This window comes from Atractosteus spatula, chromosome 9 (assembly GCF_055471065.1).
Source record: "Atractosteus spatula isolate fAtrSpa1 chromosome 9, fAtrSpa1.hap1, whole genome shotgun sequence".
NCBI classification, from domain to species: Eukaryota; Metazoa; Chordata; class Actinopteri; order Semionotiformes; family Lepisosteidae; genus Atractosteus; species Atractosteus spatula.
In genome coordinates this window covers 44,677,943-44,695,919 of record NC_142714.1, presented here as the reverse complement: position 1 = coordinate 44,695,919, position 17,977 = coordinate 44,677,943, and the positions used below count along the sequence as shown (strand labels likewise).

Sequence of the window (17,977 nt, the reverse complement as noted above, 5' to 3'; positions counted from 1 at the left end):
TTTGTGTTTCGGTTAATGAAGGGTAACTTCAATTTTGTTTCCCATCGGCTCAAACTGTCAATTACTAGTTGAATGAAAGGAGGCTGCTGTACATGATCATGTTAGTATATATGTGTATTTATAAGTGGCTATACATGCACAGTGTGTGTATTCAGAATTGGCTACACGCATACATATAGTATATATACTGTATATACAGTAGGACTCATCTTGGGTGATTTCTGAACTAATAAAAGGACCTCCTGCAGACTGATTAAAAATAGGTACCCTGCTATGTAACTGTGGATTACAATTAACAGCTACTGTAGGTCTTGATTTACAAAGCAGATGTGTTCCTAAAGAATGCAGTGTAAATGAAAATTCCTCATAAGAATGCATGAAAATAGGTTGGTGTGTACTGGGCCCAATCCAAACCAGAGAGTAGAACCAAAGGAAACAATGTCACACATGTATTCATACAAGATGTTTATATACTGTAGTTGTACTAAAAGTTATTTTCATGTTTTTTTTAATGATTATAAATTCCATGTATAATGTGAAGACTGTTAGTAATCTTGTTAATAGGTGCATCTCAACTGAACATGATCTTTGGGCCTTTATCTCTCACTAATAAGCCCTTTAAAATGCCTCACAAGTTACATTACAAACATATTTCTGTTTATATGTTATATAAATTGTGGAAGGTTGTACCGTTGTGTCGTGTGTGAAATTTAAATAGCATGAAATGTGTGTCATGCTACTTAATACACATGATATCACATCTCTGGGAAATGTTTTGCTAGTTTTGTCTGTCAATTATTTGTCCTTTTAACTGTACATCTTTTCAGAGTGTTTTTAAATATTGAATTTTTGGTACACTTGAAGACATCTTTAAATGTGTATCAAAGGCACTATTTTTGTGGACGTTCAGATATGAATGCAAAAATTAACCTTGTGGATTTTTGCTTTATTATTCCAAACACAAGACGTTCCGGCAAGAAAAAATAAACAAAACCACATTACACTTTATACCATGTCTTGTACATTCGATAACAGCAATTCTGGGCTATAAGTAATGTAGTAATTTTACACTCTTAATAAATTTAGATTTTTTTCTGTCATTTTTAACACCAAAAGCTATCCCTTTACAACATAACAACTGAACAAAAGTGCATTTCAGATTGACACTAAAATAAAGAAAACATGCATGTTCATTAATGAATCCAAAATGCAAAAGTGCTAAAAGAGCTTTAGCTTTCACTAAGTGAACAATTTTGAAACCTATGGAAATTCAACGATTTCTTGTCTTCTGATGTGAAAAATACCCATTGGTTTCTTAAGTTTCACTATAGGTACACAAAGTAACTTACAAACAATAAGCAGTCCTTGCTCCTAGGAGCGGTTATCTCCTTTGAAACTGGAGATAACCAGGGATAATATTACACAAAAGGCAGTGCAGTGGGGGTTAACAAACTGGTGATGCCCGATAACTTATGGGGCTATTTAAAGAGGAAGACCTCTGCTTGCAAAGCGTTGCCTTAAGGTAGGTGAAAACATTCATTATTACTTCAGGAAAAAAGGATATCTTGTTATAATACAAGTTATATACTCTATGGTATGCAAAATAGACCCATTTCATTGCTTTATAGTAAAACCTCGATGTAAGGCTGCCCGAACTTGGTATCTGGGTTGTCGTTGTTTTAATAATTTTTGTTCTGAAGGAATTCTATTACTATTTTTTGAAACCTCACACAATGAGAAGAAGGTCAGGTACATGTTTTTGATTCTTTTCAGCTCCTAATTGGTATCAGGTTCTTTTAGGTGACTTAGCGCTCCAATGCAAGAAAATGTCAGAAAACAACAGCATTCCAAAGGCAAGGTTTGTGAAGCTCTAAATGCTGTTTAATCGAATTCAAATCCTCTTTTGATGTAGGCATATAATGAGGTATACATTTTAGGATTTTCAGATGAATAATATATAAGGCTACTAAAATCTCATCTATAGATGCTGAAAATTTCGAGTCAAAAGAGACATTTAAATTATTAAATGAAAATGGGGGGCTGTACTTGACCGGACTGAGTATAAACCTAGAATGCTGCTGCACTTGCAAACTCAGTGACACTGTAGTAATGAATACTTGTTCTATTTTAAAATGAATCTGAAATTTAACAAACAAATGTAATGACTGATCTGATTATCAGGAATCCTATTTGCTTCCTATACAATACATCTAAAAATAATTAACTGTATTGTAGGCCTTCCTGTCACTATGAACTGGTAACTGCAAAAATTAAAGGTTCCAATCAATGATTAATCAAAAAGGCGTGAACATTAAAAGCTACTGGATTATTATGTCCACTGTCATAGCATTGAAATTGTTTCCATAGCAGATACTATAGGGGAAATCTACTAACAGCTGGTAAATTATATTTTTACAAACTTTAAAAGCTGCAATCCGGACACCTCATTAAAAGAGAGGTCTGTGAAATCAAGTTTCAGTTTGAGCCTTTCATGGCGGTATACCCTTTTATTTGGTTCTGATGAAGAAAATTCCTGTTAGGACTAATTCCATTACTCAGGCACTAATAATGAAAATGGAGCAGATCTCTGCATGTAATAAACTGTGTACACAGCAGCAAAAAGTGTTTTTAAGAGTGCAGTGTCTCCAAAAAACCGATCAGACTGACACTCTAAAAAAGCCTTCACATTTTTGTTTCTTGGTTTACTTCCCTTATATCATAATGTGTGATGGAAAACTCAGCAAGAATTATCTAAAGTGGGATTTTGCACCTCAAAACATGTCTATGTCCGCATGTTTTTGGCACAGTTTACATAATATTATTCCTCACATATTACAATTTCTGTACAAACATCACATTTGGCTTTATTTAAAGAAACAGACACACTTTGTCATTGAGACTTACATTTTGTTTGAGTCAACAGACTCAAAGAGTTTTGAAAGTTTTTTGTGTACTTTTTGTTAAACAATTTAAAAGCAACATGTTTCATTCAACAAAGAATAAAACAAACTACTGCAGCTCATTACAACACAAGGACTAAAAATAGTCAACTCACTCTGAGTACCCTTGACATTGCATAATAACAACAATACTTGAAGACATCAAACAACTTTTACAACACGCAAGATGTTCACTCAGTTTAATAAATCTGAGCATGTACATTAGAATAGCATAAGAATCAAGAATGCAGTTGGTGTAGCTTTTACTTCATCACAAATCTCATTAATTACCTGAGAATTGCTATACTAGACGTACATCTTGAAACAAGAGTACACAGAATTCTACATAATAATAACTATCTATTAAGAGGACAAGTTGATTAAGTAGATTGATCAGTAAATTAAACAGTGCAGATTATATAAAATGTTGTATATACTGTACAATTTTCAGATATCTCTTTCAATCCATTTACAAGGTAAAGTGAAAAAATAGGATAGGTTTATGACATGCCCCTATAATATTTAAAGAACCCTGCTTAAGTTAAAGTACTGACAATTAAAAGAGATACCATTTCAGTAAATTCTTCAAAACAGCTGCATACACTCAAAAGTTTTTTTGCAACGATATCGTCCTGTCATTTACAAAAATGACAGACAGGCCTTCAGAATACAGCAGAAAAATAGAGCATTGTTTACATGGCACTCCTTAAGCCTGTTGCTGAATTTGTAATGCTTAAGGCAAAGCTACGTGCCCGAGAAGAATGGCAAATTGCAAATTTATAATCTACAAAAAACTTTATATAGTGTGTGCGTATATATATATATGTTTTCCTCAAAACTGAGTGTGGTAACCCAAACTTAGTTTAGGTGACTTATGTAATTGAAACTTTGCATGACTTAAAAAATTAAAATGCATTTTAGTGAAAGCATGTAAGTATCTATTACAACACTACAAAATGTGTGATTCAATGTGTATCAGCAATATTGTAAGGAAGGAGGGTTTTGTTTTTTGATCATATACCTTGCCAGGGTTACCACACTGAAATTATGAGGACACAGTTATACTATCAATACACTTCAGTTTTAATAGCATGATTACTATACAGCTGTTTTTTTCCTTTCTAATATACAGAAAACATCATAATGCTAACACCTGTACACAAGAGATCTGTGCACTTTCATGTAACAGATTAAAAAGATTTTCTGTCTATAAACTACAGTGCCCAGTAAGAAATAGTACATACCCATGGGCTACTCCCAGTGACACACAGTGTCACAAACATTGTGGCATTTTTTATTAAAGCTATTCTATATAGATGATACTGTACATTTCATAAATATTTTTTTACAATCAAGAAAGAGATACAATTTGTATCAACAAACAAAGGTCATTTCTGGACATTTGAGGCATTGCTGTTTGCTGCATTGAAAACGATAGCAATAGCGTGGAATAAAAGGGACGAAGCAATAGTGAAAAATCTTTCATAGTTTCTTTAAAACAAGTTACACATATGCTAAGCCATCAAAATGACAAAGAGGTTCACAAATCTTGAATTTCTAAACAGAGATACTGATGTTGCTCATAAAAGCAATATATACACAAAATATATTTTATAAATTGATGAACATTTGAAATATAGTTTCAGATATTTATTATTTTTCACATTATTAACTATATCTACTTAAAAATTAGTGTCTTTCTAAAATATACCAGTGTGGCATTATACCTCACGGAAGCACCTTCAAGAATCTGGGCTCAAACAAACCCTCAGTTCAAACACTTACCAAACAACCTGATTTTATTTTTTTTTGTGTAATGGAGTTTGAAAAAAGTCACTTGAAAGATCTTCTTGGTCAGGGAAACAAATTAAATAGCAGCATGCAAGCCATTAGCAAAATGCCAGAAACAACCCTGACTGCAGCCTCACGTTCTGAGTGTTTCACAGTAAGAAACATTTAGGCAGTGTCACACCTTCTCATGAAGAAACAAAGGCCATACATGGCCTTCTCGACTTTCATGAAAAAAAACTTGAAGTCAACAAGTCCTTGCTCGAACGTGTCCGAGCTATTAACATTCAAAAGTATTTAAATAAGCTAATGTAAGAAGGGTGATGGCTGCTTACAGGGCAGCGTTAAAAAAGGAAAGGAACGCCTTTGAAGGCATCTTACTGCCAAGCAACACCATCCCCCCCCCCCCAGAAAATTAATTACAAACTGTGATCTCGTAAGGATTTAAAATCATTCAAAGTGCCATTCTGTTAAGGCTCTTTGTCATCTACCTTAGTAGGTACATGAGACAGAGTCTCAAGGAAAGCAATGCACACCTTCACATGGATTTTCAAATATTAAAACAGATTTTGAAAACAAAATACTATTAAGGTAACTGCATGTAACATGGCCTGTAATATATGAGAAAATGATTTGCACACTATCGCGGCACTCAACCTACAAACAACACTGTTAACAAAAAATGTGCTGTGTCTTAATCTAACACAGTTAAGTATATTTTTGGCATTATCACAGCAGCTTTGAGATATTATTAACCATGGCTAGTTTTATTTTTTTGTAAATAAAGGTAAACCCAAATAACAAACAAGCAAGATACAGTGTCAACTGAAATGCAAATACGACCTGTTTTCTTGCCTTTATGTTTGGCTTAGTCTTCTTACGTTTGGCAAATTCCTACCATGAAAAGGTAGTGTCTTAAGGAAATGAGCTTCTCTATAAAATACAATATAAATTAAATAAGATTATTTTAAGCTACTGATAATACTAGATATTTTCAAAAGCAAAAACAGACCTCTTTAACAATGTTTAAATATAAATTAATAGTGGTCAGCAACGATCGCACTGAGGTCACTTAAATATAAGGCAATTAAAACTGAAATTCCATGCACTGAGGTATGCACTTCCTTAGGCTTCCACCTTTTCCTTTTGTTTCAGATCTCACAAAAATCATGTGCCAATCACAAAATATTTACAGCAGTGCTAGAGCAGGTACAAATATATACACAATATGTTCTACCTTGTGCATCACAATATATTTTAACTGGCTTCAGTCCATAAAATATATAATATTATACTTATTTTCCCTTCAAAATGAAACTTTTAACGCCCTGACTTTAACTTGGCAACTATTACCGTTGCAAGTTGCTGTGGATCTGTCATGTGGGGATTCTTCTCCATTACAGAGTGAACAATATAGGCTGGGAAAATGTTGCAGAGGTTGCGGTAGGTTTGGTATTGGTGCTCTGGGATGATGTGACGTTCCTGAGGCTCTGGAGACATGCTTTCCCAAGGCGACCTCCAGATCTGCTCCATCTTTTCCGGCATGCTCCGTACCATGACTCGCTCGCAACAGGGCTGCATGAGATTGTTGCTTAAGGGGTAAGAGTGGTATCCATAGGATTCAGTTCCACAGGGAAGTGGGTCCCAGCTGGCATGCTGCTCCCTGCAAAGTGGAGGCCTCCTTTGTCTCATCGGATTACTTTCATAGAGTCTGGAGTCCGAAATGCTGTCCATTCTGGTCATGCCCAGTGCCCGACCTGGCTGTGAAGTGGATGAAGGGTGAACATTTTGAGGTATAGGGTAATCCCCAGGGCAGCTTGACCTGGCACCTACCACTGGATGCTGTACATGTGGCGCAAGGTGGGACACAGATTGCTTACGAGGTGCCTGCTTCGGCTCATCAGGCCCGTAACTCTGCACTCTTGTTAACGCCTCATGGAATCCATGGGCAAAAGCCTGCAGTCTGTTCTGAGAGGACGACAGGTGACCCTTCACATTTTCTTCAGGACCGCTGTCTATGGAGCTCATGTACAAATCAGTGTAGGAGGAATAGGATTCATTGCACGGGTCAGGGCAAGGGCTGGGATTTCTCTGGTACATCCCATGTTCATGCTCCATGCTATAGAAGTTGTCTGTGTTGTGCATGCTGTTCAAGCTCATGTTTGAAAAGTCGCTCAACATAGAATAATACCCGTGATCACCCACAGAATCATATTTGCCATACTGTTCAGTGTAGTTGACAGAGGTGCCATGGCTGTTGGTCACCAAAATAGGTGGGTACTGCACGCTGGACATGTGCTCCAGTGAACTGTGGGAGAACTGGGAAGAGCCTGGCACAGGACTGCTGGCCGATCGGGTGTTCAAGGCACCAGCCGCATGGCTTTTCACAGGCTGCATGGTTGGGACACTGAGAGCAGACACAAGAGAAGGCACAGAGTTTGCCTCAGACTTGCGGGCAGCTGACAGTCGCTCTTCAGGCTCACAGGCCACAGAGCGGATGCTGGGGTCAGACTGACGTTTGGGTGTGATTCGTTTTGCCTCAGTGCTGCTCTCTCCTTTTGCTGCTGCAGGCCCTGTGCCACATTTGGCTAAGGCCCCTTCGCTCATTGTTTTTACAGCTGAAAGCTTAGCGAAAGCACGCAGTTCGTCTGCTACTGATCTCTGTGGCTGGTTTGCACGTTCAGGGTGATAGTATTTGCATTTGTGTCCATAGGTACATTTCTTTCCTGTAAAAGAAACAGGAAAAGCAGTGAATAAATACTGATGAGCACTAAAGACAAATTACAAAAGCAGTCAGGCAAGGTGTACTGTAAATAAAGGATTGAAAGAAATTTGTATATACAGTTATAGACGCAAATTCCAGAATATACCAGATCCTAGAACGTTAAGTGTAATAATTATTACAAGTTAAATAATATGTATTTGACAATGATATATTTTTTATCTGAGGCAGGATCCTGAATCAGATAGAGCAGTTAGACAACGAATGGATGGATAGTTTTTATCTCTTTTTAATGTTTGTATATAAATATCTTTTACATTCTTAATTAATCTACATGTGTGTAAGTTGCAGCGCAGTAAACTCACCATAAGGACAAGGTTGCTTTTTATGCTCTGGAATAACAGGCCGTTTTCTGAGGAAGTTCTCCAAACTTGGACCATGTCTCCCCAAGGGATCATCAGGGGGCATGAATCTAAAGAATAAAAATTGAATACTTTGTTTTTATATGAAGAAAACTCCACAGCCAAAACATTGTGTCTCCTTTCTTTTCTTTTCAGCATGGAATAAACTTTTACCTGTTCTTTTGCAGCCTATGCAGGCTGACACAGCTACCTATTTGAACTTCTTTGTTTTTATATACAGCATAACGTACAGTACTTTGATTAGTCCAATTACCGTTAGCTTATATTTTTTAATGTACTTCAATGTACAATTATTTAAAATATTTAACTGTTAATATGGATTTATAAAATGGCGTCAATGAAAATACCTTTTCTGATTTCATAGTTCATGAAATTCCTGTTGTATATTTTAAATAAATTATGTCAGACTTGTTTGTAATTACTCACTTATCATTTACAAATGAATACATCAGCAGCCGTTCCTCTATGAATTTCTTCCATTCAGGTTTCTCATTCTGTAGATCCCTGTAGTTGTCATTTGATACAATAATGCCGTCAGAGTCATATGCAAGCTTCACTATAAAGCGATCATCGTAGCACACTACCCTTCTTCCTTGGACTCTCCGAGACGGAGTGAAGACAAGAATTTTCTCTTTTTCAAGCTTTCTCAGGATCTCCTGATCTGTAACATATGACACTGAATTAGAAACAGGTAAAAAACAAATATCTGACCTTGTCATTCTGGTATAAATAAATTAATAAGATTTATAACAATGACTAGCGCCTGACTGCTCCCAAAGTAGAATTGAACACTTCTGAAAAGCAAGTTTCAAGTGAACCAGAACATTTTTTTCCTTCTTCACTGTCTAAATTTTGATTCTGTAGATTCCTCCTCATTACTAGACACAGTAATTAATGCATCTGATGTAAATGAACTCAAGAACTCTCAATCATAATCTCAAACCACAGCAAAACAAGTATTATTAGGAATTAGCTTTAGAGTGTTTAGTAGTAATCACATCATTAGATGTTTTGCATTCCAGTTGTTCAAAACTAACAGAAAATGTGTTGTAAACAGAAATGTTATGCACTGTTAAACATTGTAAAACATTGTTAAACATTTCCTGTTTGTAGAAAAAAGCTTACTGATTTTGGAATACATTCAAAAATATTTCAGAAGCAAAACTGGAAATTCATCTACAATTTGTAGACCATAATGCTTTAAATTATCTGATTGTTTTTATATACTGTAAGAAAGGTTACAAAGAAGAGGAGGCCATTTGGACTATCTAGGTCATTTGGTTGCTAGTAGCCAGCTGGTCTGAGGATCTTATCCAGCTGTTTCTTTAAACAAGCCAGGGCAGTGACTTTAACAGCATCCGTGGGTAATTGTGCTATAGCCCTTGTCTACAGAAGTGTTATCTTTACTATTTTGAATTATTTTTTTATTGCTCCTAGCATTGTTTAAAATATGTGTTAACACCTAAGTCATGTTTATAAGTACTTTCATCAAGATCAGTGTTTCCCAGTCTAGATCTATACTTTAACTGAAAGTAATACTCTGCAATTGACTATATTATACTTCAGCTGCCAGACATTTGCCAAGGTTTGAATTCTATCTAAATGTTTTTAAAATTTCCTTTGCAACTTCTGCAGTACTTAATAATCCTTTTGATATCACCTACAAATGTCACTTACTTCTCTAGAATCCAGAACACTAAATTAGAAAAAGCAGTGGTTCTAGTACAGATCCCTCTGGTAATCTACTAATTACATTACCCATTTTTGAGCATCTACCCCTTATATGTACTCTGATTTCTATCCATTGACCAGTTCTCAATACCAACACGTGTTACCTTGACTGCCTTCTGTCTGTATTTGAAAATTAATCTTCTAACCCTTTATAGTCTGATTTTTATGTAAAAAAGGAGTGCTCATATATTATAGGAATGCTAACATTTATAGAAAACTCAAAAAATGTCATTCGTGTACCACAATATTGATAGGCAGAGGAGGTTAGAAAACCCAACAAGTCCCTGCACCTATGTACCTATGTTAAATATATTGGTTTTATTAGGTTGTCAAAAAATTGTTTTATACAATGAGTGTATACTGTATAGTGTTCCATTACATACAAAATTATCAGTATTATACACATAGATTAATGATTCTCTCACAATGATTCAAGAGTACAATGAAGAAAAACATTTGATTTTTGTGTAGTGACAGTTAAAAAAAGCAGTTCTTTCTTTCATTCTCGAAAATCGTGCACTTTGAATGTGGTCAAGATTTCTTTTTTGTGTACCACACAAGGCACACTTGGCTCTTTTGGACACAAACTCTGGCCAATGTCCACCACACTTCAGCAGTCTACTATGTTTGATATTACTTCGTACAGATGTCAGGTGAAAAGATGAGGCTTTCAGTCTTGGCGAGAACTTAAGGGGAAATATAACAAAACCCTTCCGAAAATGTAAACGGATCATATGCCTTCTGTGTAACCATTACCATCGTTCCTTGTTCAAAGAACTCTAACAAGTTAAAGAGCCATACAAAACTGTTTAAGTGAAGTTAGAAAATGATGCACACATTTTCTTTAAAACCTGAATGCTCAAACTAAATACTTCTAATGGCAGGATAAGTTACAGTAAATTTCAGCGATTGCAGAAGTATTTAGACCCATTAACTCAATAGTTGGTGGAAGAACCTTTGGCAGCAATTACTGATGCAATGTCTTTTCGAGTAAGTGTCTACCAATGTTGCACACTGGCTTGGTGCAATTTTTGCCCATTCTTCTTGGCAGATTTGCTCAGGTTCTCTCAAGTTGCTTGTGGATTGCTCAAGTCTTTCCACAAATTCTCAATTGGATTCAAGTCAGGATATAGATTGGGGCACTCAAGGACAAGGATATTCAATTTTGTATTCTTAAGCCATTCCAGTGTAGCAATGACCTCATGCTTTGGATCACTATCCTAATACGAGGTAAGGTTTTCGCCCAGTTCTAGGTCAGAAACAGGTTTTCTTCTAAGATTTGCCAGCTACTGTCAGTTTTGATAAGCTTTCCAGTCCCAGCTCATGGGTAGCAAATTATAACATAATACTGCCACCATCATGCCTTACCGTTACGGATCTATGATATTTATTCCAAATGTTCCAGTTTTGTCTTGTCTGACCACAAACCCTTTTGCCACATATCTGGCATATCATTTCGTAGGTTTGTTCTAAACTCCATGAAGGATTTGAGTTTGAGTTTTTTTCAGCTCCATACAAGCCTCCCTTGTGGAGTCCCCAGGATATAGTTGACCCATAGACATTTTGTCCCAGTTCTGCCACTGAACTGTAACTCTTTCACAGTCATTGTTAGCTTCATGGTGGTACCTATGGTGACTGTGTCTGGATGCCTTCCACTTCTTAATGATGGACTTTATTAAGAATCTTTAAATTTACCCCTTTCCAGATTTGTACCTTTATACAACTTTATCCTTTATCTTTGCTTGAAATTCATGAACTGACTAAGGGATCTTACAGAGATAGTTATATGTATACTGAAATCTTGTGAACCACTGTTGTTGCCCACAGACATAAACTACTCAACTACTGTAATTGTATGATTTGTTTAGGTAATTATGTGCACCTATATTTAGGTTTGCCACAGGAAAGAGAATGAATACTCATACAATCATGACTTGTACATTATAATATTAATTATCTACGTCTTTCTTTTTTGTTTTGAATGTGTGGAGTAGGTTGTGTATATAACAAATATTAACCACAACTATTAGCTATTCCAAAGTGACATGACTGAAAGCTTTAAAGCAACATAAGAGAACTATGCAAGAGTCTGAATACTTTTGCAAGGGATTGTGCATACAATCTACCAATAATATCTTGGATCCTTCATTACAATGAATAGAATACCATTAGACCCCACAGATATGTTTCTAGTTCATACAACATGTTTACCTATAGGCTAATATTATTTAATCTAGACCTTCATCTTTCCTGTGGTATGTTTTTGATTTCTTCCTTCGTAAATACCTGAAGGAAATATTAATTTAATACATATGCAATTTTCCATTTATTGTACAAAATCACTTGATCTTCAATTTGTTCTTTTGCTGCTGTAATACTGAAAAAAAAAACACTATTTATTTTAGCCTGAACTGCAATATTCCTTTCCATATTGCTTGATTTTTCAATATTCTTTTTATTTGTGATTTCAATTCATTACTATTATATTAATTCTTTTTTATCTGGATTTTGTTCTTTTTTGTTCATTTTATAGAACACTTTTATTTTCTCTTTATAGTTTCTAATTGATTTATAAAAGCTATATGACTGCTGCTTTCAAGTCTTTAATTTACTCACTTTTGAGATAATTCTATTCTGTGCTTTGAGTAGAAAATCTTTTAAATTATTCCATATGCATGCTATTCCATTCTTCTCAAATTCTCATTCTTTCATACTCTGCATTCCTGATACTGTACACTTCTATTAATATTACTAAGTAAATTGGTCAATTGTAAACATGTTTTGCACTCTGTCAGTGCAGTTTCAAAGTATACTTCAAATAATACCACATTTTGATCGCACTCTCTCTTGAAAGCTCAATTGAAAAGACAACATCAATACATAATCTCTTGTAGGTGCTGTGACAAACTGAATAAGGTAAAAGTCATTAGCCATGTGTACCATTTCAGTTTCTGCTGCTTAATGTAAATGTATGTAGGGAAAATTTAAATCTCAAAAGCATTTTGTCTTTTAAAAGCATGTTCCTAATTTCATTAAACAATGTTAAATTAATACCTGAATATGTTATTTTGTAAGTTACTCCTATCACTATGTCTTTTGAATGTATTTTATAAGCCTAACTCATACAAATTCTGAGGAGATTCTCCTAGTCTGGCATACCTGTGATGGGGGCATCAGGCCTGGACTGCTCTTTCCTCCAAGCAGGCACAAATACTGTAATGTCTTTGTGTCCTTTCTCAAGAAACCAGTCCACGGCCAACTGGATTCCACGGCAGGAGAAAACCTCTTTGTTTCCATGACTACAAAAAAGAAACAAAAGACAAAAGTAACTAACAACTACCTTTTGTAAAAACATAGATTCTTTAAAAACTCTTTAAAAATTCTTTAAAAAACTGATTTTGGCTTCCTATATTTAATATTAGCCATCATAATATTAACATTACCAACACCTATACACAAAACAGAACACTTCACTATCAAACAGTGGTTTGAAAAATGTTTACACAAAGTTCTTTCATGAACTCAGCTTCAAAAGGAGGAAATTTACAAAACCCTTTGCTCTGAAAAGTAATGTATCCTTTTTTTCCAAACCAAATATAAAATACGTGATAAAGAAATCAAATATTATCATTAAATTCCTGTCACTTATGTTTTATGACTATAGCTGATATCGTAATTGTTATATATAATAAATCAAAGATAATTAAGATTGTAGTGTGTATATGTACATGACACAAATGTGAAAGTAAAACTATATTTCAATATACTGTATAGTCTACCCCTACTTAAGCACGCTGTATTTACTCTAGACCTATATCCTAATTAAATAAATTCAATTTCATAATGAAAAACTATTACAAATAACAGTCTATTAATTGTAACATGTTAAAGTGTATGTTTCCACTGCTCTGCATAGAAGCGGTGCTTTTCTTGATATGTTACACTGGCAACATACAATATGTTCCAGCAGGTGCCTGTGTCAGGACCATTAATACATTTAATTTCTCACTCCAACTGTAGGCTTAGAACAAAAGTGGATAAGCCCTTTGAATAAGGTAAATGGAATGTTTCATTAAAATACATTGATAAAAGAATGCAAAGTCAAAATTAACACAGTATTTGTTAACACCTATGGTTAAAACATATGCTTTTTTTTTCAAATTAATGTATTACAATGTGTCATTACTGGAAAAAACTGATGAAATTTTTACAAAATCTGTAAAGCACAGACAGATTTTAAGCAACAAGTAACTTCCATTAAATTCTTGATAGTTTAAAGTAACTACACCTTATGTCACCTAAATACCTTATGTCAAGGTAAATCTGAAACTAATTAAAAGGACTGTGATTTGACCTATAGGCATTTTGTGCTTACAGGGGTGGTCCAAAAGTATTATATATAACTCGTGACCTGGGATTGCAAATCAAACACACAAAAGTTAAAAATACCAAATTTGGTTATGCACTTAAGCGGTTATAACTTAAGTTATAGTGATGATAAACTTTACCTAGAACACTTAGAGCATTCATGCAAAATATAATTGTTATAACTTTTTGAGATTGAGATCTTCTGGTAAACAGGCATTTGATACCTACCTCATAGCCACGTTGGAGCCATCTATAACTATAGGTCTCAGGTTATCTAAATTGTCCATTACTTCATCTTCTAATGAAACTTCAGGACTTGAGATTTCCTTAGTACAAGGGCCCCGAGGTACCAATGTGCTTGTGGATCCACTAGCTTGTGCATCCAAGTCACCTTTATTGCCTAGTCTTACAAGTTCTGCCAAAATGTCATTAATAAGAGCATTTGCTCCTAGCTTGTTGAGTACAGTTTCTATTTGTTCACGTGAGTATCCCAGCTTCAATGCAAAATCCATTTTGGACTGGTATTCAGAGCTGAACTTGCAGCCGGCAACCTTGCCGTCTTCTGGTCGAACCTCTTGCAAGATGCTGCTCTGGGAAAAGCTGGGCCGGTCCAGGCAAGGGGAGCGGCAGAGCTGTCTGTGGGGCTTGGTGGAGATCAGTGGTTCCCTCTTTTTGCTGCAGACCTGCTCCGCTTCACTCTCTGAGCTAGTGCCATCCTCAGACTCCCCACTGCCATCTGTTGCCTCTCTGAGGACATTGGCATCTTCTCTGGAGGACCTTTTCTCCATTTTCAGCTTCTCCACCATGGACCAGGCCGTCATTACGTTGTGCCCCCCACCTGAAATCTCAACAGTGTTCTCTTTCACCTCCACAACAGCCTGTGAGTCATATTCAATGATCGATTTCACTGACAGCAGCCGTTTGCGCAGTGCCAAAGTTAAACGCTCCTTCCTTCTGTGTTTCGGTGAAATCAGAGACACTATATAATCCTGAAAGAAAACAGATTATTAGAGGCAGTCATTCTAAATTTGATTTTGTTACCTGTTTTACAGTTAAATAATTTAAGATCACCATTATATTTCACTGACGTCCAATGAAGATTTTAGCTTACTAGGGCTAAGATTACTAGTTAGCTATTAAAATATCACATTAAAAACCTCCCATAAGCAGGGAGTATTTATTTATCAATCTAATCTAATGTCTTGCTTTTCTACTCCTGCCATTCTATTGGTTTAACATTATTACTTCTCAGGCTAATCAGTCACTTAACTTTATGTCCTATGTTTAACTGATTCACCTTCCAACTCTACCCTTTATGTCCTAAATGGCTAGCAAACAATTGGACCTCAGATTCTCTTAAGACTATATTTCCTCCTCCCCATCACTCCTCCTGTATGCTCCTTCACACCCTTCTCTCCCTTCCTAGACCCTTTTAATGACCTTGCCACAGCCTCAACTCCCTCTATTTCTATTCATGCCTTCTCTGTTAGCTCCTTTCTCCCACACTGATTAACACAAATTTTTGGAACTCTCTGTGGACTTAGCTACCTCAGGTCTGCTTCTCTTGCTTCATCTCTTGACTCTGTTTTCTCATGTTTTGTTCTGTTCAGTCCACTCATTCACAGCCCTGGGTTTCCTACTGTAAGATGAATATCTTTTGTTTATATCAGGGATCCTCAATCCTTCTCCTGGAGAGATAATCTGTCCACTGGTTTTTATCCCAACTCAGTTCTTAATGACATGAATCAGCTTACTGTTGGCTTAATTGAAGAAATGTAACAACTCTTCCCAGCTTGTCAGGTGTTGGTGCTTTAAGGAGACTTTAAAAAGTGCAGACACACCAGCCCATCAGGACCTGTATTGGTTTATTTCACTTCTACAACACATTTATTTTGGCATTTTAGAGATTTTTTTAGAGATTGTAAATTGAATTTAAAAGAACAATAATAATACAGCTTCCTTATCAACAGTGGGAAACATTCAGCAGAAGAATTACATCACTACAGAGTTTCCAAAAAGGAACTAGACCATTTACCTTGATCTTACTTCCCTTTTTAAAATCATTTCAAGAAAAATAACATGTGAAAACAGTGTCTGGTCTCATGAATCTCTTTATGTCATATGTACTCATAATTTCCATTTAGATTATAGTTTCAAGTGTCAACTGTTACTACCATAAGTATAATTATGATTAGTTTCACTATTTCTATTTGTAAAAAATGTTTTCATAACAAAAACTCAAACATACACTGTGAACTGTTTTGTTTTCTATTTCTATTATTTTAATAAAGCTGATGAAACAGTTGAAATTATACGAATCTTCAAAATTAGATAGAATATTTTAGCATATCTACAGTATATGATGGAGCAATATTGTAGTTAATCCAAATAAAGCCCTCAAAACAGTTCCCTTTGATCAAATTCAGCAATATCACTGATTTCAAATACAAAGATTTTATCAAACATCTGTTACAGGTAATAATCTGTTGTAATAGCAATATTGTAATTGTTCTTAAAACATTTTCATAATAACAAAAGATAGTAGATAACACAAAATCTTGCAGCTTTCCTCACCATACATTAGCTTTGCAGAACATTAAATGCAAATTAACAGTGGATCAAAACCCACACGTATATAACAGAAATTCAGTACAGGCTTGTACTATGAATTGAAATATACTAATTTGAACAATTAGAGGCTTGAAAAAGCTGAGTGTGACTATAGTACAGGTTAACCAAATGTGCTACTGTTACAAAATAAAAAATTATATTATATTACATATTTTAGTTGAATATTTTTATTCATATAAATCCTGATCTGATTTCAAGTAATGGTAAACTGCATTGTGAGACAAACTAACACTCTGTTGCACAAGAAATAAAACTGGAGATTATTTTTTATTATCTGGCTAAACTTCAGAAAACATTAATCTGTTTGGCGTAATCAATAAAACATCTTGCTGATAATACTGAATAAAATTAAAAGAAACTGCTGTGAATACTTATTTAAACCAGACATATTTACTTACTATAGGTTATACAACATTTTAAATCACACATAAAAGCACTTGTGTCACACTTTATATCTACTGTATGTTTTACTACATTTGTGAACACATATATAGACAGATACATAAAGCAGATTAGACAGATATTTACACAATGGCTGTAAATATATGTCACATAAATACACGTCATAAAGCTACCTAAAGGAAAGTACAATTCTGAATAAGCAGGTCCTCTTTAAAAAAAATAAACAAAACCTGGGTACTCACATTAGATCTTTCTTAAGGTTAATAACTCCAAATCCATATCTGTTTAACAATACGGTGTGCAACAGCTCACATAGTTCATGCACTCCTTTTATTCTCCAGTCACTCCCCCTGCAGGATCACTGTGACGCTGAGTCACAAGCTCTACGCACGGACAGCGCCGCCTTGGCACTGCTTCAGCGGCACAGTTAAGAGAAAATAATCCGTTTCAGACTGTTTCAAAACACCAGTATATGAGCTTACTCAATTTCATCATATGGGAAGAGGGGAAAACACATGATTTCATGTCTTTCATAGAGTTATACAGTATAACCCTGAGGTTTCAAGGTTATGAGAAAACAAAGCACAAAAAGGACTGAAGAACTGAAAACAACCACATTTTTAACACAAATGAACAACTGCAATTTTTAATGGTCCAGAGCGAACGGCAGTAAATGCTTGGCCTTTTCTTGATAACAGCTATTTTATCTTCTTTCCTTTTTTTTGTCTACACAACTCTGCAGCTTACATTTTTCCAGGAGTCTAAAATTGTATTGTCACACAGTTTTGTCCAAAAATACAATATATAATGAAGAATGAGACCACAAAAACCCAGAACTCATTACTATTTATCAGAATTGATCATCTACACATTTTATGCTGCTGAGCGCAGTTTTAAAACTGAGGATTTAGCAGTAGTTCTGGATGGAAACCCAAAGCCTTTGTTCACAAGCTAGTAATGAACATGGTCACACA

The 17,977-nt window shown here is 35.2% G+C and overlaps 1 protein-coding gene across 1 annotated transcript; it reads right to left on the bottom strand.

Annotated features, from left to right (window-relative positions):
- Positions 1–925: 925 nt before the first annotated feature.
- Positions 926–17,274, bottom strand: zc3h12b (zinc finger CCCH-type containing 12B). The gene is made up of 6 exons (XM_088926127.1): positions 17,246–17,274; positions 14,199–14,959; positions 12,762–12,901; positions 8,298–8,532; positions 7,815–7,921; positions 926–7,453 (listed from the first exon to the last, which is right to left on the bottom strand). Exons 2-6 carry the CDS (start codon positions 14,789–14,791, stop codon positions 6,048–6,050), a joined length of 2,481 nt encoding a protein of 826 aa, XP_088782253.1. The 5' UTR covers positions 14,792–14,959; positions 17,246–17,274; the 3' UTR covers positions 926–6,047.
- Between the last annotated feature and the right edge of the window lie 703 nt (positions 17,275–17,977).